This window comes from Equus quagga, chromosome 16 (assembly GCF_021613505.1).
Source record: "Equus quagga isolate Etosha38 chromosome 16, UCLA_HA_Equagga_1.0, whole genome shotgun sequence".
In the NCBI taxonomy this organism is placed as follows: Eukaryota; Metazoa; Chordata; class Mammalia; order Perissodactyla; family Equidae; genus Equus; species Equus quagga.
This window is the reverse complement of record NC_060282.1, coordinates 20,682,892-20,709,927: the sequence shown is the minus strand read 5'-3', so window position 1 is coordinate 20,709,927 and position 27,036 is coordinate 20,682,892. Positions and strand designations below refer to the sequence as shown.

The window sequence follows — 27,036 nt, the reverse complement described above, 5'->3', positions numbered from 1 at the left end:
ATTTGAAAGCTAAGAGAGTCAATCTTAAAAGTTCTTATCATAAGAAAATAAAATTTATAACTATGTGTGGTGATGGATGTTAACTAGACTTACTGAGGTGATCATTTTGCAGTATATACATGTATCGAATCATCACGTCATGCACCTGAAACTAATATAGTCTTATATGTCAATTATATCTCAATCAAAAAAGAGAAAGTGTATTAAATAAATGGTCAGTATTGTTTCCAAATATTTCAGTACAATGCGATTCCTATATCCACATTCATAAACCCCAGCAGGAGTTGTAGGGGCTGGGGAAGGAGTTGTCTGACAAGGAATTAAAAGGTCTCAATCCTCACGCCCAACCCTGGCCCCCTTCTCTTACCTCCCGTCCATCAGCTCAGAGGTTCTTTTCTTGATATTCGATCTATTCCCTCTTGTTTGGGAACATAAATTCATTTTCTCTCTTATGAGCTTTCTGAAAACAAAAGTAGTAATCCCAGCCCACTGTCATCTCAGCAAGACACAGTTGGTTGCCTCGAACTGAGCAGGCACTTGTTAGTCAAGAAGGCCGCGCGTGTAACCCTCAGGCAGGGCCCAGCTGCCTGGTGGATCATCCGGGCCTTGCCCCACACTGCCTTTTCTTTTTCTGCTGCGTGCTTGTTCCAGGACTGGCATGTGACTGCCAAATGCTGCCCTGAAAGATAATTGGAGACTGACACTTTGCCAGATTAGGCTCCTGGCCCCTCCAGTTTCTTTGTGACACTCAAGGTCATGATGTCTGTATAACTAGGTTAGGATAGTCCCTGTCCCCTGACTCACTGGCTGCTCTGGGCGGCTGTGGCTGTTGCTTTTCCAGTTCTTAGTGAGCACAGGATGGATGGGGAGATTCATTATTGATGGGTTTTTAGGCAGTCGGCAAGTCAGGAATTGTCTGCTGTCTTTGTCATCTTGGTGGCAACATCAGTGAGCTGATGAGCACAGGGGTCTTAGGAGGACAATACACCTCTACCTTCTGGAGCTTCTGAGCCTTTTCTTCCGCTTACAGAAACAGCATAGCATGGGGGGAACCATGTGGCACAGCAGCTGAGAGTGTGGGCACTGGCATAAATGCCGGAGTTTGAATCTTAATTCTGCTATCCATTAGCTCTGAGACCTTAGACACGAGCTTCACTTTTCTGAGCTTCTGTTTTCTCACTGATAAAATAGGGACAATGATGAACCTAATTTATTAGTTTTTGTGATGATTAAATGAGTTAATATGCCTAAAGCACTTGGCATAGTGCCTAGCACATGCTGGGTATACAGAGAAGTTCACTAGTCTTGTTACTCAGGGCAAAAGGCAGTGTGTTCATGCCATCTAGGGTATTAATAAGGAAAGGAGTGAAGCTGTGGTCTGTGGGGTGCAGCATGTTGTGGGAGGAGGTTGTATGGGGTTAACTCTTGAAACATGACTCAGACCATTAGAGTCGGGTTTTCTCTTTGATGTGTTGAATGCCTATCAGGATTTAAAAGAAAGAAATGGGAGAACTAGAAAATGTGGCCTTTTTCTTTATAGAAAAATTTCAAACCACTCCTTACCTCCACCCCTGGGACTCCTACTTCTCTTTACCCTGCCCTGTCCCCTCTTCTTTCCATGGCTCTGTAAGTTGGGTTCGGAGTTACTGATATTTGCTAATGTTTGTCTCTGTTTGGCTGGAGTGTAAACTGTGAGGCAGGGATCTTTGCCACTTTTGTTCACCGATGGTCACTTATGAGGCATTCGGCAAATATCTGCTGAATGAGTGAACGAAGGGCTCGCAAGGATTGGTACCTTGACATTGTGTCTGTCTTGCAGTGTTGAAGAGGCCCGTCACTTCTGAGGAACTCCTGACTCCCGGGGCTCCGTATGCAAGGAAGACATTCACGGTAGGCTCATCGTTTGGGCTTTCTCCTGGCCGTTCGTTTTTCTGTGTCATGTCAGTGTGTCAACGTGTAGCTTAGGATGGAATTGAAAACTTTCCCCTAATGTTCCTTTTGTTTTTAGAGTAATTATAATAGTGGGCTTTCTCGACCCTTAGGCACTTTTAAATGTATTAGGACTTGACATGATTTATTTTTAATACAGCATTTTAAACTCCTTTTGATGGGTCCTTGAAAAAAAGATTTACATTATGTATTCTAATATAATTACAGATTTTAAGGCAAATGGGTAGTACAAATAATGCCAATAATTCCTTCTGAATTACTCTTAATTCTAGAAGTCATGAGAGGAGTCCTAAGGTAGAGAAAGAAAGCTATGGGATAAATTGTTCCACCATAAAGGATGGTACTTTTGACACGTTAACATGCCTTGAGTTTTATGAACACCTGATTTGGGAGCACTGCATATCGGTGAGCATCTTCTGACCACCTGCCCCTGCTTGGAGGCCTTCAGCCTTCCTTCCATTCCTTCCACTCCTTCCGGCCCCACTGGTTTTCTTCAAGCAGAACCTAAGTGCTCTGCATGACAGCGCCTCACCCACTCCCTCTGCCCTTGCCCCCCTCTCTCAGTCTCCTCACATTTACATCTGTATCCTCTTTAAAGCACTTCTCTTTCTTTTAGTCCTCTAACTTTTTTTATCTCATGGGAAAAAATGTTACGTTGTAACATTTTTCAAGGGCTACCCCACATTCTGAACACTGAGGAGTTAAAAAGAGGATGATAGGCCCCATCATAATGAACAAAAGCTCTGAAAATATGTCTGTATTGGGGAGAAAGGTAAACTGTACATTTGGAAGTGAAATTCGATGTAATAAGCTAATAACGGCAAACCTTAAAGTCCGTCAAGTGCCTCATAATGTTTTGAGAATGTCCACAAACATTTCCATTTCCTTCTCTGCTTTTCCTCAGTCTCCAGCGTTCAAGAGACAGTTGGTTATATTTTAAAAGTATTTCTTTTGGTTTTAAACTTAAGTGCCAGCACTGCTATAGCAATTGATTGTGAGTGTGTTTCATCTGTATTTCAGTTGGGATGTGTGTCAAAGACACGCCTGGGAGCTGCTCAGGGAACATAACTGCCAATTCTAATAATGATTCTGTAGGAAAAGGCACCCTCCAGGCTCAAACAACTTTTGACCCGCATCCTTGTAAATTGTGAACTTTATGTACTTTTTCACTTTCTTCTCTTGTTAGAGAAAATTGTGTTTCGAGAAAGCCAACACTCTCCATATTTCCCACCATTGGTAATTTAAATTGTTCCTTTAGACTTCAGTGACATAGCAAGATCATCAAGAAAGTATCATTTGGATCCAGGGGAAAAGAACAAATTTGGAATGGAAATTGGATCTGGAGAGAAATTTCTACCATGTTTTTAAGATCTAAACTTTCCGTTTGAGTCTAATATTAAATTGCGTAGCAGCTTAAGAAAGAGGCAACCTGCCAGTTATTCACTGAGTAGTGCCCTCACAGAAGAAGATCCTTCTGCCAAAAAGGCGTTTCTTGACCACATTTTCCGCATAGATATCCCTGTGTTTATGATAGAAGCAAAGCGTTCCATTTTCCTGACAGGGTAGAGATGAAAAGGAGAAGAGTTATGTCATGGCATGCACTTAATCCTGGGCTGGTTTTCTCTCTCTTGGGAAGACAGGCAAATTGCCAGGAACCGTCTGCTGATTGCTAATTGTGGTTTTCCTCTCTAGATTGTTGGTGACGCTGTTGGCTGGGGCTTTGTGGTGCGAGGAAGTAAGCCATGCCACATCCAGGCTGTGGACCCCAGTGGCCCTGCAGCCGCGGCAGGAATGAAGGTACCTCCAGCAGAGCGGTATCTGAATACCTCTAGCCCATTGCATTGTTTGGTGCCATCTCTGAGTGTTTTGGTCCCATTTTTGTCAAGTTTCCTTTTCTCTTTCCGAATGGGGTTGAAATGAAGCCAAGAGTGTATGATGTGGCAACTAGAAGAAAAAGTTTTCCTATCACGCTGACTGTGCCTCTGTGGTCTCCAAACCTCCCTTGGTTTTTCATATTTTTTCCCCTTAACCAATACTGAGTTTGAAAAAAAATAGTTTCTTTTTCCTTTTAAACCTTCTATAAGACTCTATTGCTTCTGTTTTATATGAAGTCTGTTCCTGTGGGATTAATGCCGCCAGTAGAGCATGGTAGACCAGAAGAAAGAGCAAATAGCGAGAAAAAGAAAACAGAAGCCTTAGAATTTAGAAGAGAAAGTCTAGACTCACATTAGATTCTGCTAATTACTAGCTCTTTGTCTTTGAACAATTCCTGTAACATCTTAGAGCCTGTTTCCTCCTCTCTGAAGCAATAATCGTAATCATAATATTTATGATGCCATAATATTTATGATAATCATAATCATAATATTAAATAAGCATAATATTTCCCTCTGCTGTTTCATGGATTAAATATGTGGAAACACTTGATAAAGTGTAAAGAACTACTCAGACATAAAAAAATTGAATGAATTGTGCAAGATTTTTGAAAATAACTTTTATATTTTTTTTGTAGTACTAAAGTAATGAATATACTGCCAAGAAAATTTGGAAAATACAGACAAGCAGAAAAAATATATGTAATTGCCTGTAATCTTTCCTAACTCAAGAGATAACCACTTTAACATTTTTAAGCAGCTTTTTGAAGTATAATTGACATGCAATAAAGTATAGCACTGGTAACATTTTGATTTATATTCTTCCAGACTTCTTGTACCTGTGTGTGTGTGTGTGTGTGTGTGTGTGTGTGTGTGTACGCACATTGTTTTTATTTATACAGAAATATAATATAAGAGGATGTTGAGAGTATGGATTTTCTGCACATGTTTACCTGGCACAGTTTTGTTCTATCATCTGTAAAACATTTCACAGAGGACATTTATCTCTTGATTATCTGGGACTGTGGGAGGATACAGAAGGCTGGAAAGCAACAGATTGTGCCCCTGTTCATTTCTTCAACACTTTCATCGTATCCCATCGATCCTTTTTCTAGAGCAGTAAACCAGTACAGCAGTTGGCGTGACTTGGATCTCCACTGCTCTGATTTACAGAACTTAGCCTCTGGCGTTGGTTTGCCTACTGGAAAAGAAAGATGGGCAGCAGACACTGGCTGAGGGGAGCACAGAGCACAGATTACAGCCAGTCTGGGCAATCAGTGCTGGTATGATTAGGGGTTGGCTCCGCCTCCTGATTTGAACACCTCGTTCATGCAGGGGGGCACAGGCTCGCTAGGTCCTATGCTCTGGGCAAGTTACGGAAGCCTTGTTGGCTAAGGGAGTCTGTGTTAGAGGCCCTTCCTACCCCCTCAGGACTGCAGTGGGCGCAGCACCAAAGAAACACAGAGCAGGAAAATTGGCCAGGAGCATAAAGGGCGAGCATTTGTATCTGTGCCGAGGCTAAATGTTTCATTTTCGAATGGAACTCTTGGCTCTAGGAAGAGTTTTATATTTTATTTCCATAGTAAAGTACCTAGTATAAATTATTTTTGGCACAGTGCTTCAGTTTTGACATTGTACTTGGTTGCATGTGGCTTTGACTTAAACCGCATTTCCTTTGGGGAAACCAATGGATTTACATTGCAGCTAAAGACCTTGTTTTGCTTGGCCAAGTGTATTTAATTGATTTGAGTCCATCCTTTGATTAACATGCATTGCTGCTCTAGACAATGTCAAGTGATTAATTAGTTAACTTCTTAATGTAAATACCCTGATAGATGGGTAACCTGATATATTTTTTTCAATTACATAGGCTAATGCTTCTTATGGTTCATATTCTTAGTTTCTCTGGGGGTATACAATGGTCTTCATATGTTGTAGAGCAGTATAGAATTCATTAGAGCAGCATTTCCCAAATTGTATTATATAAGTCTGTTGTCCAGCAAAATATTCTGTCCTGAGGTTCTGTGATCAAAGCAGTTTTGAACTGCTGCACAATTTATCCCCCTCTTGGAAATTCACAAAGCACAATAGAATATTAAAAATTCTGATACATCCAGCAGGAAAAAAACCTGTTTAAATTAGCACAACATTTTATCACTTAATAGAAGCATTCAAATGGAATCTTAAGATTGTTAAGATACAGCGCTAAAACTCTTATAAGAAGCTGGTTTTGGTCAAACTCTATATTGGAATAAATATACATATTTTTGAATTGTACTGTTGGTTAAATGAAAATGACAGGGAATACCATGCCCTTCCATGTTATTTACCTGTGTATATTCAAGTTACTTTGTATGTGATTTTCTTATAGAAAACACTGAACAAGTTATTTCCTATTTTACCATATGTATTTGTTATAGAATAACTTCACTTACATAAAAAGCCATTTGTATAATCTAATCCTAGAGACTTGTTTCCACCGACCTGTCACATTGCTGCTGCCCTCATTTAGGACAACCGCAGGGCGAGATGTCTGGTTGTGAGAGCTCTTTGAGGTGGGGTGGGGGACGACCCTATAGGAGCGTGCCCTCAGGGAAGGATCCACTGACCTAGGCAGTGATTGACCTGCTTGGTCTACGTGGTAGAAATTGTCCAAACTTCTGGCCAGAAGCCTCCTTGTAGCACATCTAACTGCAAGAGCTGACCCAGGACGGTGTAAAGTGCCCACTTCGCCTTTGGTGTTGCTTTCTACATGGAATGCCAGGCTCACACCTCAGGTCACAGCCCTAGTTTTTTCCTGCTTTCCAGTGTGGACAAAGCCTTGCATCCAGACCTTTGTGACCATTCCACCCATTCTGGGGCTGCTTAATTTCACCACTTTACTTGCCAAGCAGAGAGCATTTTGTAACTAAGTTCCTCATGTGTATTATTATTATTTTTTAATCTTTTAAAGATCTTTTCTAGTATGCTTTTGTTTTCTTTTGGTGAGGAAGATTGGCCCTGAGCTAACGTCTGTTGCCAGTCTTCCTCTTTTTTTTCCTCCCCAAAGCCCCAGTACATAGTTGTATGTCCTAGTCGTAGGTCATTCCAGTTCTTCTATGTGGGATGCCACCACAGCATGGCTTGATGAGCAGTGTGTAGGTCCACGCCCAGGATCCAATCCGGCAAACCCCAGACCACCAAAGCGGAATGGGTGAACCATTTGGCCACGGGGCCAGCCCCCCTAATATGTACCACTTCTGTCTCTGATTTAACCTTTTTATGGAGATTGGAAAGTTTTAAGATGTGGGCCATCAGTAGGTAGACAAGACAGCCCCCAGACTGAAGATACTGAGTGTGGTTTTCTCCCTGTTAACACTTCTAACCCTTTCCAGACCCAGAGGAGAGCTCTTTGTCTGGTTTAAATGAAAACTTTTAAGCCATGATAAGGGGAGACCCTCATACCTGTATTAAAATTTACTTCTCTAGAAAGCCTGGAAGAACTCCAGAGAAAATATGTCCTTAGGGAGAGTGATATGGTTTACCCCAATTCTTTTCTGGATTGGATTAGAGAAATCTATGACCTTTGTGCCTAGGCCACCTCACCCTGGTGCCCAGAGCTCTTCATGCCTGCAACCTCTACACAGCTGACTCAGGCTGGTGGGGGCTGGACTGGTCAACTGAGCTGCAGGATGCGCTTACTGAGATGCAGGCCAGGGAGCATATAAATATGTAGCGTAGGGAGGGGTCCAACCTGACTTCAGTTGTAAATGGAATACTTTTGGTCAAATATTATACTTTTATACTATCTCAAGTTTGTTTGAAAATTTTATTTTTACTCCAGTCCATTTCTCTTCTTCTTTTCCAGTTACCTCTTCCTCTTCATGCAGTTGTAGCATATTTGTTCCCAGAGACCAAAAAGGGAACAGATGTTATAACAGAAGCCTCAAACTATAACCTTATTTGTAGTTTTGTCTGATTCAAGACCCACATAAGAAACAGAACAATTAATTACACCCTTTCGAATAAGTTGCTGTATTATTTCATACCACTTTCCTCCCCTCCCAGGCCATGAGAATGACTGTAGTATCTTTAAAATTCATCAAAAGATATCTGCATCCCCATGTTCATTGCAGCATTATTTACAATAGCCAAGACATAGAAACAACCTAAGTGTCCATCGATGGATGAATTGATAAAGAAAGTGTGCACGATATATATATATGTGTGTGTGTGTGTGTGTGTATGCACACATACACAATGGAATATTATTCAGCCTTAAAAAAGAATGAAATCATGCCATTTGTGACAAGAAGGATGGACCTCGAGGGCATTCTGCTAAGTCAGACAGAGAAAGACAAATACCGTATGATCTTACTTATAGGTGGAATCTAAATAAAACCCCCAAAACAAATCTCATAGATACAAAGCATAGATTGGTGGTTGCCAGAGGCAGGGGTTGGAGGGGTGAAACAGATGAAGGAAGTCAAAAGGTACAAACTTCCAGTTATAAAATCATGGAGATGTATAGCATGTCGACTATAGTTAATAAGACTGTATTGCATATTTGAAAGTTGCCGAGAGTAATCTTAAAAGTTCTCATCACAAGAAAAAAAAATTCTGTAACTATGTGTGCTGATGGATTTACCTAGACTTATTGAGGTGATCATTTTGTAACACATACAAATATCAGATCATTATGTTGTACACCTGAAATTAATACGATGTGTGTCAGGAAACAAGGCAAGCCTCTACAAATTTAAAAAAATTGAAATAATAACAAGCATCTTCTCAGATCACAGTGCTATAAGGCTAGAAATTAATTACAAGAAAAAAGCTGAGAAAGGCACAAAGATGTGGAGACTAAACAACACACTACTGAACAAGCAATGGATCATTGAAGAAATTAAAGAAGAAATAAAAAAATACCTGGAAACAAATGAAAATGATAGCATGCCATACCAACTCATATGGGATACAGCAAAAGCTGTATTAAGAGGAAAATTCATCGCAATACAGGCATATCTTAACAAACAAGAAAAATCCCAAATAAGCAACCTTAAAGCACACCTAACTGAATTAGAGAAAAAAGAACAAATGAAGCCCAAAGTCAGCAGAAGGAGAGAAATAATAAAAATCAGAGCAGAAATAAATACTGTTGAAACGAAAAAGGCAGTAGAAAAGATCAATGAGACAAAGAGCTGGTTTTTTGAGAAGATAAATAAAATTGACAAACCACTAGCCAGACTTACAAAGAAAAAAAGGGAGAAAGCTCAAATAAACAAAATCAGAAATGAGCGAGGAGAAATAACAACAGACTCTGCAGAAATACAACAGATTATAAGAGAATACTACAAAAAACTATATGCCAACAGAATGGATAACCTAGAGGAAATGGATAAATTCTTGGACTCCTACAATCTCCCAAAGCTCACTCAAGAAGAGGCAGACAATTTGAACAGACCAATCACAAGGAAAGAGATTGAAACAGCAATCAAAAACATCCCAAAGAATAAAACCCCAGGACCAGATGGCTTTCCTGGGGAATTCTACCAAACTTTCAGAGAGGATTTAATACCTATCCTTTTCAAGCTATTCCAAAAAATTAGGGAAGATGGGACACTTCCTAACACATTCTATGAGACCAACATCACGCTGATCCCAAAACCTGACAAGGACACCACGAAAAAAGAGAACTACAGGCCAATATCACTGATGAACATAGATGCAAAAATTCTAAACAAAATTTTGGCAACCAGAATTCAGCAATTCATCAAAAGAATCATACATCATGATCAGGTGGGATTCATACCAGGGACACAGGGATGGTTCAACATCTGCAAATCAATCAACGTGATACACCACATCAACAAACTGAGGAATAAAAACCACATGATCATCTCAATAGATGCAGAGAAGGCATTTGACAAGATCCAACAGCCATTTATGATAAAAACTCTGAACAAAATGGGCATAGAAGGAAACTACCTCAACATAATAAAGGCCATATACGACAAACCCATAGCCAACATCATACTCAATGGGCAAAAACTGAACGCCATCCCCCTGAAAACAGGAACGAGACAAGGATGCCCTCTATCACTGCTCTTATTTAACATAGTACTGGAGGTCCTGGCCAGAGCACTCAGGCAAGAAAAAGGAATAAAAGGAATCCAAATAGGGAGGGAAGAAGTGAAACTCTCGCTGTTTGCAGACGACATGATCTTATATATAGAAAACCCCAAAGAATCCATTGGAAAACTGTTAGAAGTAATCAACAACTACAGCAAAGTTGCAGGGTATAAAATCAATTTGCATAAATCAGTAGCATTTCTATACTCCAGTAATGAACCAACAGGAAAAGAACTCAAGAATACAATACCATACACAATCGCAACAAAAAGAATAAAATACCTTGGGGTAAATTTAACTAAGGAAGTGAAGGACCTATATAATGAAAATTACAAGGCCTCTCTGAGAGAATTGGTTGACGATATAAGGAGATGGAAAGACATTCCATGTAAATGGATTAGAAGAATAAACATAGTTAAAATGTCCATTCTACCTAAAGCAATCTACAGATTCAATGCCATCCCAATCAGAATCCCAATGACATTCTTTACAGAATTAGAACAAAGAATCCTAAAATTCATATGGGGCAACAAAAGACCCCGAATTCCTAAAGCAATCCTGAGAAAAAAGAACAAAACGGGAGGCATCACAATCCCTGACTTCAAAACATACTACAAAAGCTACAGTAATCAAAACAGCATGGTACTGGTACAAAAACAGGTGCACAGATCAATGGAACAGAATTGAAAGCCCAGAAATAAAACCATACATCTATGGACAGCTTATCTTTGACAAAGGAGCTGAGGGCATACAATGAAGAAAAGAAAGTCTTTTCAACAAATGGTGCTGGGAAAACTGGAAAGCCACATGTAAAAGAATGAAAATTGACCATTCTTTTTCACCATTCACCAAAATAAACTCAAAATGGATCAAAGACCTAAAGGTGAGACCTGAAACCATAAGGCTTCTGGAAGAAAACGTAGGCAGTACACTCTTTGACATCAGTATTAAAAGGATCTTTTTGGACACCCTGCCGTCTCAGAGAAGGGAAACAATAGAAAGAATAAACAAATGGGACTTCATCAGATTAAAGAGCTTCTTCAAGGCAAATGAAAACAGGATTGAAACAAAAAAACAACCCACTAACTGGGAAAAAATATTTGCAAGTCATATATCTGACAAAGGCTTAATATCCATAATATATAAAGAACTCTCGCAACTCAACAACAAAACATCAAACAACCCAATCAAAAAATGGGCAGAGGACATGAACAGACATTTCTCCAAAGAAGATATACTGATGGGCAATAGGCACAAGAAAAGATGCTCATCATCGCTGATCATCAGGGAAATGCAAATCAAAACTACACTAAGATATCACCTTACACCCGTTAGAATGACAAAAATATCTAAAACTAATAGCAACAAATGTCGGAGAGGTTGCGGAGAAAAAGGAACCCTCATACACTGCTGGTGGGAATGCAAACTGGTGCAGCCACTATGGAAAACAGTATGGAGATTCCTCAAAAAATTAAAAATAGAACTACCATACGATCCAGCCATCCCACTACTGGGTATTTATCCAAAGAGCTTGAAGTCAGCAATCCCAAAAGTCCTATGCACCCCAATGTTTATTGCAGCACTGTTTATAATAGCCAAGACGTGGAAGCAACCTAAGTGTCCAGCAACAGACGAATGGATAAAGAAGATGTGGTACATATATACAATGGAATACTACTCAGCTGCGAAACAGAACAAAATCATTCCATTTGCAATAACATGGATGGACCTTGAGAGAATTATGTTAAGTGAAATAAGCCAGCGAGAGAAGGATAATCTGTGCATGACTCCACTCATATGAGGAATTTAAAATTATGGACTAAGAACAGTTTAGTGGATACCAGGGGAAAGGTGGGGTGGGGGGTGGGCGCAAAGGGTGAAGTGGTGCACCTACAACATGACTGACAAACATTAATGTACAACTGAAATTTCACAAGATTGTAACCTATCAATAACTCACTAAAAAAAAATTGCAAAAAAAAAATATAATGTGTGTCAATTATACCTCAATAAAAAAATTCTCACTCGATCCCAGCATCTTTGAAATTGGAATTATTCTTATTGTGAAGTTTCTTTTACTTAAAAAATGAAATCTGTAAGCCTCTGGATCTTTCATTGGCATCACAACTCAAGGGTGGAGCATGAAATATGAAAATTATCAAAAGTTTAGTCAACCCACACAATCCAATGCATTTTCATCTAAAAGAGGTTGTTTCCTGCTTTTTCTGTCTGGCAACTTTTCACTCATCCATTAGGAATTCCATACCAGTAGCTTCTGGTTCATTTCAATGCAAAAGGGAGAGAAAAAAAGGAGAAGGAACTATAATTTATTGAGTGTCTTCTGTGTGCCTGACCCCCGCCATATTAGGCCCTTCTGTACATGAGTCCATTTAATATCACCACCTAAATACTAAAATCCTGGAGGAAGGAATGGTTCCAGGAAGAATAATTATATTTCTTACTTCTTTTCCTCTACTTTGAAAAGGAATAAAATTCTTCCCCCAAGATATTCTACAGGCTGCAGTCTAATGAATATCACTTAAACACGGATTCATGTAACAGCCTTTAACGACGTCTTCTTTTTTTTATCACCCGAAGTCTAAACTCGTTTCTGGACCACATTATCTATCATAACTTTGTTTTACATGATCCTCTAGTAGATGTCTTCCACTCTAGTCAGGGCAGAATTTTTACATTTCACAAATATATCATGATTCTGCCTATGTCTGCCCTTCAAGTAAATCTAATTAAGTGACTCTGGCACTTAAAATCCTCTAATTGGGTCTCATTACAATGAGAATAAGTTCCAGATGCCTTCTATGGCCTGCAGAGTCCATGATCTGGGCCCTGCTGATCATAATATTATCTCCTACCCTGTTTTGCTTACAGCTCTGTTGGCCTTACCTTTGTCCTCCTAAATGCCGAGTGTGTTCTTGCCTGAGGCTGGATGACTGGTTTCATTGTTGTCATTCAAGTTTCATATTAAATGTCAATGTTTTCAGAGAAGCTTTCCTTAAATACCCTATGATATTTTCCCTATCTTCCTCCAGTTACTCTTTATCATATTATCCTGTCTCATTTTTTTCAAAACACAATATTTGTCAGAATCTGATAATATGTACTTATATGTTTATTATCTAACTGTCTCCAGAAGCTCCATAAATGTAGGAACTTTGTCTGTCTTAACTACTCTATTCCCAGGACCTAGCCAATTCCTGGCATTTAGTAACTGCTGCAAGCAAATTTGTTCAACCATCCAATGAATCAGTTCTTCTATAGAAAGACTAAGGAAATTCACTCATTAACACGTGCATCGTGTGCCCACGCATTTCACATGCATCATCTTTTTTGTTGTTCTTACAACTCTTGAAGGTGAGTGAGTAGTGTTCTCCCTACTTTGCCAATGAGGACACTGAGATCCAGTTAATCCCTTTCACTAGGTTGCCCAGCTTGTGAATATCACAGTTAGATTCAAACCTGATCTCTCTACTTCAAAGCCCTAATAAATGCTTCCTATGGTGTTATTTCAAAAAATACAAACTCATGAGGCAGTGCACAATAGATGATATATTCCAGTAAGTTTTAATGGAATATTAGTTTTTAATGGAATTTTCAGTTTTTATTTCGTATGTTCCATTAAAACCTTAAATCCCTTGTAACCTGCTCGTGGATGCATGACTTTTCTTGTCTCTTACAGGGAGGATTTGTATTCTATTCAAAACAAATTGTTAGAGCCGTCACATGTTCACCTGAGTTGGCTTGAAGAAGATCAAATGATAATTTTTATTCTTGGCACCAGCCCCTCATTTAGCTCAGGACTAGATCTTGCAGGGTCATCCGAGTGAAAAATGCAAAATATTCACTTATGGTTGGTTTAATCAAACATTTGTGAGAGCAAACCATTCCACTTTCAGGCTGTGAAGGAATTGAGCCATACTTAAAAATAAAATAAGGAACAAAAGATATCCTTGCTCTTTTCTGGAAAGTTTGTTTTTGCTGGTGGAAATAATTAAATACTGTGAGAAACAGTGTTCAAGTTTTCATGCAACCCTGTGCCAACTCTCAGAGGGAATTCAAGACTCCTGGCTTCTTTTCTTATTTCCTGCTGTGATGAATTGATGGATGTGGACTTACGGGGCCTCTTTCTCTGTTTGTTTCTTTGCATGTTTATATAGAAGCAGAGCTATCTGAGTCAGAGTAAGGAATTAGTGGTCATTGTATTCATTTTTTCTCCCTTTCAAAAATTCCTATTTTTCATTTAGAGGAAAAATATCAAAATCCTGCTTTTTGGTCTTTCCTCCCCGTGGCAACAAACCTGTATATTTCCTTCTGAACCAAAAGAGGCCAGCTTGGGCAAACCATCTGAAGTTCCTAATTAATTTAGCCAAGACAATTTGGGCACCAAAATAAGAAATTATGGCATGATCATCAAAACAGGTGAAAAAAAATACATTCTGTGATGTTTGAAAAGTAGTTCCTTTCCAGTTGAGTTAGGGAAGTCATATGTGGGGACAAAAGATATTGTCTTATGCACTGTGCTATGTCTCACTCTAGCAGAGTTATTGTTTCTCAGTTAAGAGAAAGTAGTAGGGTCAGTGTTCCTTTGCTCACCATTGGGCATGACTGGGAGGGGAGGGATGACCATCCTGTCTTTGGGGGACCCTGCCAGCATGAGAGGCCACTTCTCTGGGCCTTAGCTCAGATCACTTTTCTGCTCTGTGTGCTTCCTTAGCAGGGTGTCAGCCTTCATGTCGGGCCCTGACAGCCCTGGAGAAGGCAGGGGCAACTCTACACAGTTCTTTGTTCAATCAGTATTTACTGACCACCTACCACGTGCCAGACATTATGTTAAGCCTTCATGGGATTTCGTCTAGACAGGGAGAGAGACATTAATCAAATAATTCTACTCTTGAATATATAATTATAAACTGAGGTGAGAGCTATGAAGAAAAGGACCAGTGCGTCTGAGTTTTGTAGGACATTGGGAGGGATGATGGGGAACACTTCGCAGAGGAAAGAATGCGTGAGCTGAGATCTGAGGAATGAGTAGAAATCAGTTAAGCCTAAGTGTATCTGTGCACTTTGTGTATATACATGTGTGGATTGTGTGCACATGTGTCTGTGCATGCACATGGTTGCATGTGTGCTCATGTGTGTAGGTAAACACATATGCGTGCACACATGCCTGCACGCACACACACACACACACACATGGCTTATCCACATGGAAGGAATACAGAAGGGAACATGGTTCCTTGAAAGGAAAAAAATGAAAGCCATGACCAGATGGCAGTGTAAAGAGAATTTTGGAAGGAGGGTTAACAATGAGTTAGGGCATTTAAGATTTTATTTTTCCTTTTTCTCCCCAAAGCCCCCCAGGTACATAGTTGTGTATTTTTAGTTGTGGGTCCTTCTAGTTGTGGCATGTGCGATGCTGCCTCAGCATGGCTTGATGAGTGGTGCCATGTCCACGCCCAGGATCCGAACCAGCAAAACCCTGGGCCGCCAAAGCAGAGCGTGCAAACCTAACCACTCCGCCATGGGGCCGGCCCCTCTCAACCCATTTTTTAATCATTGCTCCCTTTAGGAGCCTTTTTAAGACCATTTTTCCCCTAATTATTCCTCCTCATCAAATTTGTATGCCACAGATATATACCTGTTCATGTACTCTATGTATATATATGCTTTATTCATAAAGAGTAAGATATTTTTTCACACTCCAAGAGGCATTTTTTTCCCTTTTGGGGGCTACGTCACCCACAATGAGAACGTGTGAGTCAGTCAGGGGAGGAAAGCTCAAGAGCTTTATAAAATTGTGTTGTAAATTGAGTCATAATTTTCATATGGCAAAATACACAGCTCTTAAGTATACAGTTTGGTAAGTTTAGTCAAATGTATGCACCTGTGTAACTACCAGAGTGTAGAACATTTCCAGCACTCCAGAAAGTTCCCTCATGCCTCTTTCAAGTCTACCGCCTCCTACCAGAGGCAACCACTGTTATGATTTCTGTCACCAGAAATTAGTTTAGGTTTTTAGAGTCAGATAGAATCCTGGCTCCGCTCTTCGTGCCTCTCTGATGTTTGGCAAATTATTGAGTTTCTCTGGGCGTTTTTCCTCATCTGCTGAATGAGGACATATGTGGTGTCTTCCTGACGGGGCTGGCAAGGGAGGCATTTCGTCCCCTTCCTTCCCCACAGTATGAATACATGGGACACATCTCTAAGAGGCCTCCAGTGGTATTCGGCTTGTAGAATGAGTCTGAGGATTTCTTCAGTCCGGCATGTTCTTCTCGAGTTCCCTGAGCTCCAACCTTTCCAGACCCAGTTTCCCTCTGCCTTGTGACCCAAGAGTTGTCCCCACTCTTCCCATTTCCCCCGTATTTCTCCTCCCAAGCTCGTCTAGAAAGCCACTGCCACATTGTGCTAGGTAGTGAGGACACATGGTCCTTTCTGACTGATTTCATCCAGTAAACCTGTTACTAGCACCCCCTCTTTCTCCACTTTCAGAAATCTTCCAGAAGAGTCTCTGACCTCTCCTGGCTAATCATTTTCCTTCCTTTCATCTGACCCATCACATTTCCTTTATCTTGTGGCCTATCCCACGTCCACTGAGGGCTAAAGGTTCTAGTTTGCCCCTCACACTGGATCATATGATGAAGAGCTCAGGCTTAGTTGGCAGACACGGATTTGAGTCCTAGCTTCACCACTTCAGTAGGACCCAGGATAGCTACTTAAACTCAGTCTAAGCCTCAAATTCTTCACCTTTAAAATGGCGCTTATGGGGCTGGCCCTGTGGCCGAGTGGTTAAGTTTGCGCGCTCCACTCCAGGCGGCCCAGTGTTTCATTGGTTCGAATCCTGGGCGCAGACATGGCACTGCTCATCAGACCACGCTGAGGCAGCGTCCCACATGCCACAACTAGAAGGACCCACAGCGAAGAATATACAACTGTGTACCAGGGGGCTTTGGGGAGAAAAAGGAAAAAAATAAAATCTTTAAAAAAATAAAAAATAAAAAAATATGTTTACATACACAAAACACAGAGGAATAAAACAGTAGCTGAAATGGGATATTGTCGGGAGCAGGGTCTATGTAATCATATGTTTCTGACATACTGCAGCATGCTGTTGCAATTCTATCACTTTCTTTGAAATGCTAAGCCTCCATTTTTCTTCTGGAAATGGCAGCGATAGTTGCTTCATAGCATAGCTGTGAGGATAAATAAGAAAATGTCTGTGAAGTAGCAAACCCATGCCATCATGTAGAAGACATTCAGTAAGCATTATCTAACGTATTCATCAAATGTAAGATGCGTTGGATTGTAAGATGTGACCCAATTTCAGAGTTGTTAAAATGTGCATCTTAGAATCAGTAATTACTGGTATTACAAGTCCCAGCCACACTGACTGCTACACTCCTTTTGGTGGGTTTGTTTTTGCTGACGGCTAAGCTTATTCAACATTGAGTTGAAACTAAAAAATTCACAACTGTAGAAAAAGTCCTCTTTTACAAAGCAGAGACATGACAAGCTTTAGAAGCATCTTGGTATATATATATATGTATATTTTTTTTTTTGAGGAAGATTAGCCCTGAGCTAACTACTGCCCGTCCTCCTCTTTTTTGCTGAGGAAGCCTGGCCCTGAGCTAGCATCGTGCTCATCTTCCTCTATTTTATATGTGGGACGCCTACCACAGCATGGCGTGCCAAGCAGTGCCGTGTCCACACCCGGACTCTGAACCGGCGAACTCTTGGCCACTGAAGCAGAATGTGCGAACTTAACCACTGCGCCACCGGGCCGGCCCCACATCTTGGTATAATCTTGAGTTGCTCCTAAATGGATCTGCTATGGGCTCCAGGACTGGCTTTCTTTGTGCTGGATCCCTGGAGACAAGAAGAAGGGCAACTACAGAGAAATGAACAGCCTTGGGACCCTGAGGCGTCAGTAGATAGGTAGTAACTCTGTTTTTCTGGTCACACCTTAATAGCTAGTGTGAGGCCAAATCCTGCCCATCCTCTGGACTCCTCAAAACCAGATAAGCCTAAGACTTCCTCCAGGTGTAAACTCAGAAAGGCCCCTATACTGACCTATAGCTGGGAGAAATTCAAAGCTGTCCCTACCAAGGTTGGACATCTCTTTCCAAAGCCAGACTCCTGGATTTGCCCATGACCAATTCAGGTATCTTGGGAATCAAAGATAAACATGGTAATGTCTTTACTGTATTCACTGGTATGTGACTTACAAAAGATTCTACAGTATATCAGTTACAATCAGGTTCCTTTATGAGTGTCATAAAATCCTTCAAAACAGTGGTTGAGACTAGTGTTTCTCTGTCGTGTAAAAGCTGGAAGGAAGTCAGTCTAGGGCTGAGATGCGTCTCTGTGGTCTCTGATCGCCTATGTTGTATTTTCTCTTTACTTGGCTTCCATTCTCAAGGTCACTTCATGATCTAAGATGGCTGCTGGAATTCTAGCCATTAAGTTTGCATTCCAGCTGCCCATAAAGGACGAAGGGAAGCAGAAGGGCACTATTCTTCCCTTAAAGACACTTCCTGAAAGTTCCACACACTATTTCTGTTTATAGCTCATTTACCAGAACATAACAATAAATGGCTACACTTAAATGCAAGTGAATGTGGGAAATGTTGATTGTATTCTGAGTGACGTTATGGGTTGAATTGTGTCGCCCCAAAAAGATATATTGAAGTCCTAATGCCCAGTACCTGAGAATGTGACCTTATTTGGAAATAGGGTCTTGATAGAGGTAATCAAGCTAAGATGAGGTCATTAGGTTAGGCCCTAATTCAGTATGACTGGTGTTCTTATAGAAAGTGGAAATTTGGAAATAGGGCCAGACGTGAACAGAATAAAGATAATGTGAAGACACACATGGAAAAGATGGCCATGTGACTGGAGTGATGCATCTACAAGCCAAGGAACTCCAAGGATTGCCAGCAAATACCAGAAGCTGGAAGATGCAGGGAAGGATTCCCCTCTAGAGCCATCAGAGAGAACATGGCCCCGCTAACACTTTAATTTTGTACTTCTAGCCTCCAAAACCGTAAGACAGTAAATTTCTGTTGTTTTAAGCCACTCAACATTTGACATTTGTTATGATAGCTCCAGGGAACTAATCTAGTAGCCATATGTCCAGAAAAAAGTAGAGGTTCTATTAATAAAGAGGAGACAGTGGATACTAGGGGACAGGTAATTGTTTCTATTATTGACCAGAAAAAGCTGTACAAACATCATTCAACAAGTATTTATTGAATGCCTACTGCATGTGGTACCCTATGGAAGGCACTGGGGATCCAGTTGTGGGCAAAGCCAGTGAGGTCCCTGCCCTCGTGGAGCTTCAGGTCTAGTGATGAGGCAGACATTAAATATTCACACAAATATTTAATTACAAACTGTGATACGTGTGTTTGGCAGGAACATTACTGGTTGAAGAGTTGGGGTCCCAGTTACAAATTCTTGTAGGTTTCCAAATTTCATTCTTTTTCAGAATTTCATGATGAAGACTGTAAAGTCATGTGTTGAGTCTGTCATTTTGCCATTGGCTTCAGAGTCTCTTAATTCCACCCACCATTTTTTCTGCCAGATGAAATCAAATATTGTTAGTATTACAGGTACAGCTTATGGTTCTCAGAGGAGAGCCTGGGAGAGAAAGTGAAATGATGGAGAGCAAAATGGGAAAACACTCGTTTGGCAGAGGATCAGTTCACTGGAACAGGAGTTATGGATGTTGAGTTGATTGGCTGCTTTGTTTTGCACATTCCAGTCCCTCCTCCAGTCTCTTCCATCTTAGTAAATATCATTACCATCCACCCAGTTGCTCAGGCCAGGAACCTAGAAGTCATGCTTGCTTTTCTCTTCTCCTTCCAACCCAAGACACTTCCAAAATGTATCTCAAATACATCTGTTTTTCTTCATTTCCTCAAATCTGTCAGGACTGTCATCTCTCACTAGGACTACTGTGGCTCTAACTGGTCTCCCTACCTTTCTTCTTGTAGCCTTCTAATCCTTCCCCACCTAGTAACCAAAGCAGATCAGGTTCTGCCACTCTCCTGCTTGAGATCCTCGTTGGTTTCCCATTGCATTTAGGATAAAATCTAAAAGGTTTACCGTGGTCTATGCAGTCCCTCATGATCTGACCCCTACCTGTTTTTTGAATCTTATCTTCTTGCCACTCTCCTCCTTGCTGACTTCTATTATCACCTTTTATTCCTCAAACTAGTGATTGCTTTCTTCCCATAAAGCTTTTGCACTCGCTGTTTCTTCCTCCTGGAATTCTCTTCTCATGGCTTTTCACAGGGTCTCTCATCTTTTACGCCTCACCTTACGTGTCTCCTCCTTTTTAGTTAGGATGGAAAATCTTCATAGTGTTTGTACCTACATCTCATTGGCTGGAATTGTGTTGTATGGTCACTTCAAAGCAGGCTGGGAATTTGTGTGTTTTGTTTTCCAGCTTTTATAGGGCAAGAGAAAGAGAGGTTGGGATGAGGGAATGTGAATCAAAACTACAGTATCTGCCAGAGCCTCTCATTTATCTCTTTTATTCCTCCCTCTTTATTTTCTTCACAGATATGTATATATTTCCTTTTAACACCTCTCACACATATGCTCTATGAGTGCAGGGATAGTATCCTTTTTTTTTTTTTTTTTTTTGGTAAGGAAGATTCACTCTGAGCCAACATCTGTTGCCAGTCATCTTTTTTTGCTTGAGGAAGATTAGCCCTGAGCTAACATCTGTGCCAGTCTTTCTCTGCTTTGTATGTGGGTTGCTGCCACAGCATGGCTTGACAAGTGGTATAGGTCTACACCCAGGATCTGAACCCATGAACCCAGGCTGCTGAAGTGGAGTGCACCAGACTTAACCACTATGCCACAGGGCCCACCCCTCCAATGCTTTTCACACTACATGCTCAATAAATGTTGAGTCAGTAAATTAATTTCTGTGGCTAGGGACAGTGGATATTCTAGTCTAGGCACTATCTCTGCTCTACTAGAGTAAATAAGCTTGTTAGAGTAGCAGGTAGCCAGTGAAATTTTATTCTAGCACCTACCACACTAAATGACACTTAATAGGTGCTCAAAAACTTTAAAAAAATCTAAATTAATTGGTTTCCATTATTCAAGTCTTACTATTTCTAAAATATTAAATAAGTTCTTAGAATTTGATCCCCAAAGCACCATCATTATATTCTAAGACAGGCAAATATAAAATGTACTATAGACTAGCGGCAACAAGTCAATTCATATGAAAATCCCTAGCATCCTTCCTGGTACAAAGTTGGTCCTTGTTTTTATTTTTTAAAAGAATTTAAGCATTCCAGTGGGTGTCCAGGCAATATATTATATCAGTCAGATATAGAGGGAGACAGCACTACACACATTTGCATAAAAAGGTAATTTTTCCATTCAACATTTTTTGGCACGTATCTCTCCTTTTCCCTTGATTTAACAGAGAGCTAGTGAAAACAGTTCGAAAATAAATTAAAGCAATATCTGTTTGGTGATATTATGTGCTAGGCATCATGTTAGGTGCGTTATCTCTGTTTTATCATTTATAATAACAATCTTGGGGCCGGCTCTGTGGCCGAGTGGTTAAGTTCTTGTGTTCCACTGCGGCAGCCCAGTGTTCGAATCCTGGGCGCGGACATGGCACTGCTCGTCAGGCCATATTGAGGCGGCGTCCCACAACAACCCACAACTAGAAGGACCTGCAACTAAGATATACAACTGTGTACAGGGGGGGTTGGGGAGATAAAGCAAAAAGAAAAAAGATTGGCAACAGTTGTTAGCTCAGGTGCCAATCCTGAAAAAAAAAAAAAGGAAGATTGGCAAATAGTTGTTAGCCCACGTGCCAATCTTAAAAAATAAATAAATAAATAACAATCTTGGGGCATAGGTATTGTCTCCATGTTTTACAGATGGAGAAAATGAGGTTCATAAGGGTTAAGAATTTTGCTTGAGGTTAAGACTTGTATATGAATTCAGATATCCGTGGATCTGGATCCTGGCTTTGGAACCATTATTGTATATGTGTGGAATTGATTCTATCAATGGAAGATACAGGCCAGAAATACTCTTAATATCATAGGGGTTTCAATGATCCTGTGGACAGAAGTATAACATCGCATTTGTGGCCACTCTGCATTGGCTCTTGTTGTATAGCTGTGTCCTCCAGGAATGTAATCTGATAGATGGAATCTTGCAAGGTAAGAAATTCAAATCAGTAAAATATTTAAAAGTGAACGGACTGAGCTTTGGAAACTAAAAAGAATATGTCCTGGTCTCTGAATTTTCTCTATCCCAAGGATTTGAGCAGCCCAAATCTTGTTCCCCTCGGGGCTTTCGTATCTGGTCTTTCCTTATTCTGTGTTTCGTCTGATGCTGGTTCAAGTTCTTATTCTGGCTGAGTCCCATCTTTAGAGTTATCTCCCTTTGCCCTAAGATTTCATTTTCTGCTGCATCTGTCCTTCAGCCCCCATGCACAAACACATGCCTTCCACCAGTGCTACTGTGGAACCAGAATGCAGAATCTACAGAAGACCTCCACATTGGCAGGGACCCAAGGATGCTGTGATCCATACAGGACATCTCTGGGCCAGGGGCTCTTGCAGGTCTTTTGACATCACCTTCAAACTAGTTTGACTTCTGGGAGGTGAAGGAAGCCATTAGCAATGTTTAATGATCATTGGCTAGCTTTTATTCTTGGCTCTTATCTGAGATTTTCCATTGAGTGGATTTATAAATGAAATGTGTTTGAAATTCACCCATATATAGGTGTCTGTTGAACTTCCAACACCAATGGTGGTGTTATTTCCACTACCAATGATCAGAAACTTAGAGCTAGAAAGATTCTGCTGGTTCTTAACATTATTTTAGGATCATATTCCTCTTTGAGAATCTAATGACAGCTATGGAGCCTCTTCCCAGGAGAAAGGATAGGTGAGAGTGTGTGGGTGTGTGTGTGGGGGTGTGTGTGTGTGAGTCACATTTGCAAACAGTCTTATGCTGTTTATAAATCATCTAAAACTTATCCATGGACCCCAGGATCAAAATCTCCCAGTCTAACCTCCTCATTTTATAGGAAAGGAAAGGAAAACCCACAGAAGTGAAATGACTTATTCAGGGTTAAGTGAGATAACCAGGACTAGGATCTGAGCACTCCGGACCATGCTGTTAAATGATCCGTGTGTAATAGATCAACATTCATGCTGGCTCGTGGGGCACCCAGTTTATATTATTTCCATCCCTCCTCTACTCCACCCCGACCATCATGGTCAGTTCAGTAATTAATATGATATGGGCTGTTTTGAGATTGTATTATGTTCACCTGTTTTTAATAATAATAATGCCTTGCTTTTGTAAAACGTGTCAAAGAATGTTACATTTCTCGTTGTATTCTCACAACTTCCTGAAGTAGAGCTGAGTAAGTACTATTAACTCCATTTTACCTGTAAGAAAATCAGGACCCAAGCAGGTTGTTCAAGGCCAAGTGAAGAGTGAATTCCAGCTCTTCTTATGCTGTGAATTCTGTTTGGGGGCACTGGGCTTGCATATCCTCTTGTTTAAAACAAGCATAAGTAAGAACAAAAAGATCCCAAAATAAACACAACAAAACCACAAAGATCCTTGAATGAATGCCCAGACCAGTGTTTCTCAACCTTCACTGTACCCCAGAATCACCTGGGAAACTCCTAAAAGCTATCCAAAGATAGGATTGAGTTGGTCTGGGGTGAGGCCCAGACATGGGTGCTTTTGGGAAACTCCCAGGTGATTTTAATGGCAGCAGCCAAGAGTGAGGACTACCATCCCAGAGCTCTTAAAAGACACACACAACGTGCACGATCCGTTCATCTTGTTGGATGAGAGGCTACGCTGATTTTCATGCCTCAGATTCAAAGGGAAGGCAGTGTTCCAGAGTTTGTTTTTGAAATACATTGCGAAGGCATTTGGATGATGTACTTTTGGTATTGAGGTATTTCCTTGCAGCATATCAGTTACAAGCACATTTGGAAATATGTTAGCTCCACTTGACGTCAAAATTTGCAGGGAGCAAAACAAGCAGAGCAGCAGCCCCCAAACCTCGGTAACACTGTTTTTAAGCCCGTGTTGCTCATGCTGTCATCTTAGCTGCTTTGAATCGTTACAGCTGTGCCATGTGGTACTCAAGAAACCCAGCTTCCCCTCCACTGCCACTGTAAAACACAGCTCTTGTTGCATGTCCTGTACCCAGGGATGGAATTTCAGGATGAGGTTTCAGCCCCATTTGATGGCGAGGCTGCCAGTGAACAGCTGTGGCCTTGTACCCTGGGAAGGTTCCACTGTGTCCCGTTCTCTTTAAGCAGCAGAGGGTTTTTAAAAGAAAAGGAAAATATACTGCATACTGTTCCAAGGAAAATTGAAGCTGGTGGAGGTCAATTTCTTATTAATTCAAATATACTTTTGAGTCTTTAGTTTTAAAGCATGGATGTTTCTCTGCTCAGGAGAAAATGTTTACTTTTTTTCCTCCCCGTTCATACCTAGACCTGTAGCCACTCGGAGTTGGCAGAAGTTTGTGCTGACTGATGAAAAGCTCACAGACCATGGTTTTAAATGGGGCTCTCTTGCTGGGGTGGCCAAAGCCAGCGCTCAGTATAAGGAAGGCCCATAGAGCCACTCTGCACGTCGGAGGAGAAAGCTGTTTTTGTCATGGCTACTTGTGACTAGTTGTTACCACAGTGGGACCACAGGGCCCTAACTAAACCGTGTTCTGGGTGGGGTGGCTGCCTGCATGTGCCCACAGCTAGGGTTGATGAGATCAAGTTCTACTTCCCAGAGCTGAGTAATCAGGACCAGGCACTCACTGTATCTTTGTGGGCCCAGAGGTGGCATTCCTGTCTTCTGTCTTAGCTAGGTCAGGGGAGGCAGAGTACCACGGGGTACCCATGTCTGTGGAAGCTGGAATCCTAGGCTGCGGGTCCATGGGTGGAACATGACTTAACGTGTCTCAGACTCTGTGGAGAATCTGAAGTCATTCTCTTCACAAGCTTCTGATCATGTGGAAATAGGATATATACAAAGGGAAATAGCTGGGAAAAAAATACATGTTTGTCTGCAATTAGATGTTCCATTGTGCAGTAACAATTCCATGCCCATCACCCACTGCTCCACCCATCACCTCTATGTCAATAACTCCCAAAGTGGACTCTTCACCTCAAGCTCTCTCAGAGCTCCAGGCCCATATTCCCTCTTATCCTGGACACCAGTGCCAGCATATCTCATCAGCGTGGTAATCTCTAAGTCCCTACTCCTCTGCGCCTTTAACTCACTCCTGTTGATCCTCAGCCTCCAGCCTCAAATCTATCAGCACTGTCTGTGCAGTGAGCCTCCATTTTTATGCCTCCCTTAGATTCCCACCGCTACAGCTTGAGTTCTGGCTTTTTCATCCTCTGCCCCAAGCCTGGGTGACTGGTTTTGTTTTGTTTTGTTTTGTTTTTGACACTTCTTTTAGAGGGTCTGGTGGTAGGAGTGAGATTTCTTCTTATTACTCAGGCTGGCAGTTGGGAAGAAGAGCTGGACACAGAATACGGGAGAGCAAGGATGAGCTAGAAACTATCAGCCCTTCTGCATTTATCTCTCACCTCAAAGGAAAGAGAGAACCAGATGTAATTCATCAACACCTTTGCATGGATATTAATACCTTCACTTTACTGCTCATTTTGTGTCCCCTGGATCCTCAGCAAGTGCCTCAGTTTTTTATGGTTCCCAAACCTTTCTTTATTCCTGGTTGGGTGACCCTAGCTTCCATTCCTAAAGTTTCTGGAATGGGACTGTAAGAGAAACTGGTGAAGAAATCTCTGGAAGGCTGTGACCTCATTGGCTGGTCAGCAGGGCTGTCAGTGAGGGAGAACGGCAGGTGGAGCAGCACAGAACAAGGGCAGGCTGCAACTCTTCCACTGCACCTCTGTGTCAGCCTCTCCCTGAATTTATCCATGGATGGCAGCCATGTGTCATGTTCACTGCTTTGCTTCCACTTCCAGATATTATGCTAATTTCTCCTTGTGGCCAACTTGAACCTGGAACTGCTCTGGAAAGGGAATCTGGGAAATGTAGTTCTAGATTGGCCAAGTTGACACCACAGAGCTTCACTGTCTTATTTATATTCGTGTTCTTCCTAATATCTGGCCCACAAAATGTCCTCAGAACAAGTATGAGGAAGGGATGAGGAGAATGAATAGAAGATCCATCCAGTAAAGGAGAGGAGAGGATGCCCTGATAAAGGGGTAGAGAGTTTTCCTTGAGTATTGTACCCTGTACATGCTACTGCATATGGAGTTGTGTTACCTATATCTAGAGTGAGGTTGCTTCCACCATTGTCTCTATAAGCAGAATCTCTCTCTTTCTTGTTCCCTCTGACTCCCTGGAACAGGGACCCAAAAATGGATGAAGTGTTTAAGATAGGTGTTCTCTGTTTGGTCTTTTCTCTCCAAACTTCTAAAAAGAACTGGTTCTAGCAAACTCTAGTTGTGTACACAACATGGCTTATTTTAGCTACTTTATAAAACACAGAAGAAATATCATCAGGCTGAATCTAGCCATCTGGAAGACTTTCCTGGAAGCATTTTGAATGCCCAGAATGGAAGTCAGTTTTGCAGGGTTAGCCCATAAATTAATCACTTTCTTGCATAAAGACTTAGCAAAGGAGTTTGGTCCTGGCTAAGAATCCAGTGCTTTAGCATTGGAAGTAAACATTCACAGGTGTGGGAGCTGGCCTAGAGGGTAGACCACTTAATATAACTTAGTGTCTGGTATGTTCTACAGGGATAACAGCAAGAAGGAAGCAATTTTTGTTGGGCATCCTGCTGGGCACAGTGCTAGTTCCTTAGTATGTATGATCTTTTCTAATCTTTGTCACAACCCTGTGAGCTGGATGTTAGCTTTATTTTACAGTTGAGGCTGAAAGAGTTTGAGTCACAGCCTCTGGTTGTGCAACTAAAGAGCAGAGCCAAAAGCCAAGCTAGCCCAGGTCTGTCTCGCTCCAGAGCTCTTGGTCTGTCCATTATATCAGGGTGCCCTTCAAATGTGTTGAAGTTATCTTACTCTTCCAGTCATC

General features: G+C 41.2%; 1 protein-coding gene across 1 annotated transcript in view; it reads left to right on the top strand.

The window, feature by feature from the left end:
• DEPTOR (DEP domain containing MTOR interacting protein) overlaps window positions 1-27,036 on the top strand; it is a 140,651-nt gene that overhangs the window by 92,976 nt on the left and 20,639 nt on the right. Inside the window, exons 7-8 of the mRNA XM_046642223.1 lie at window positions 1,820-1,890; window positions 3,643-3,747. Coding sequence (XP_046498179.1) covers window positions 1,820-1,890; window positions 3,643-3,747 — 176 coding nt within the window. The remainder of the gene's footprint in view (window positions 1-1,819; window positions 1,891-3,642; window positions 3,748-27,036) is intronic.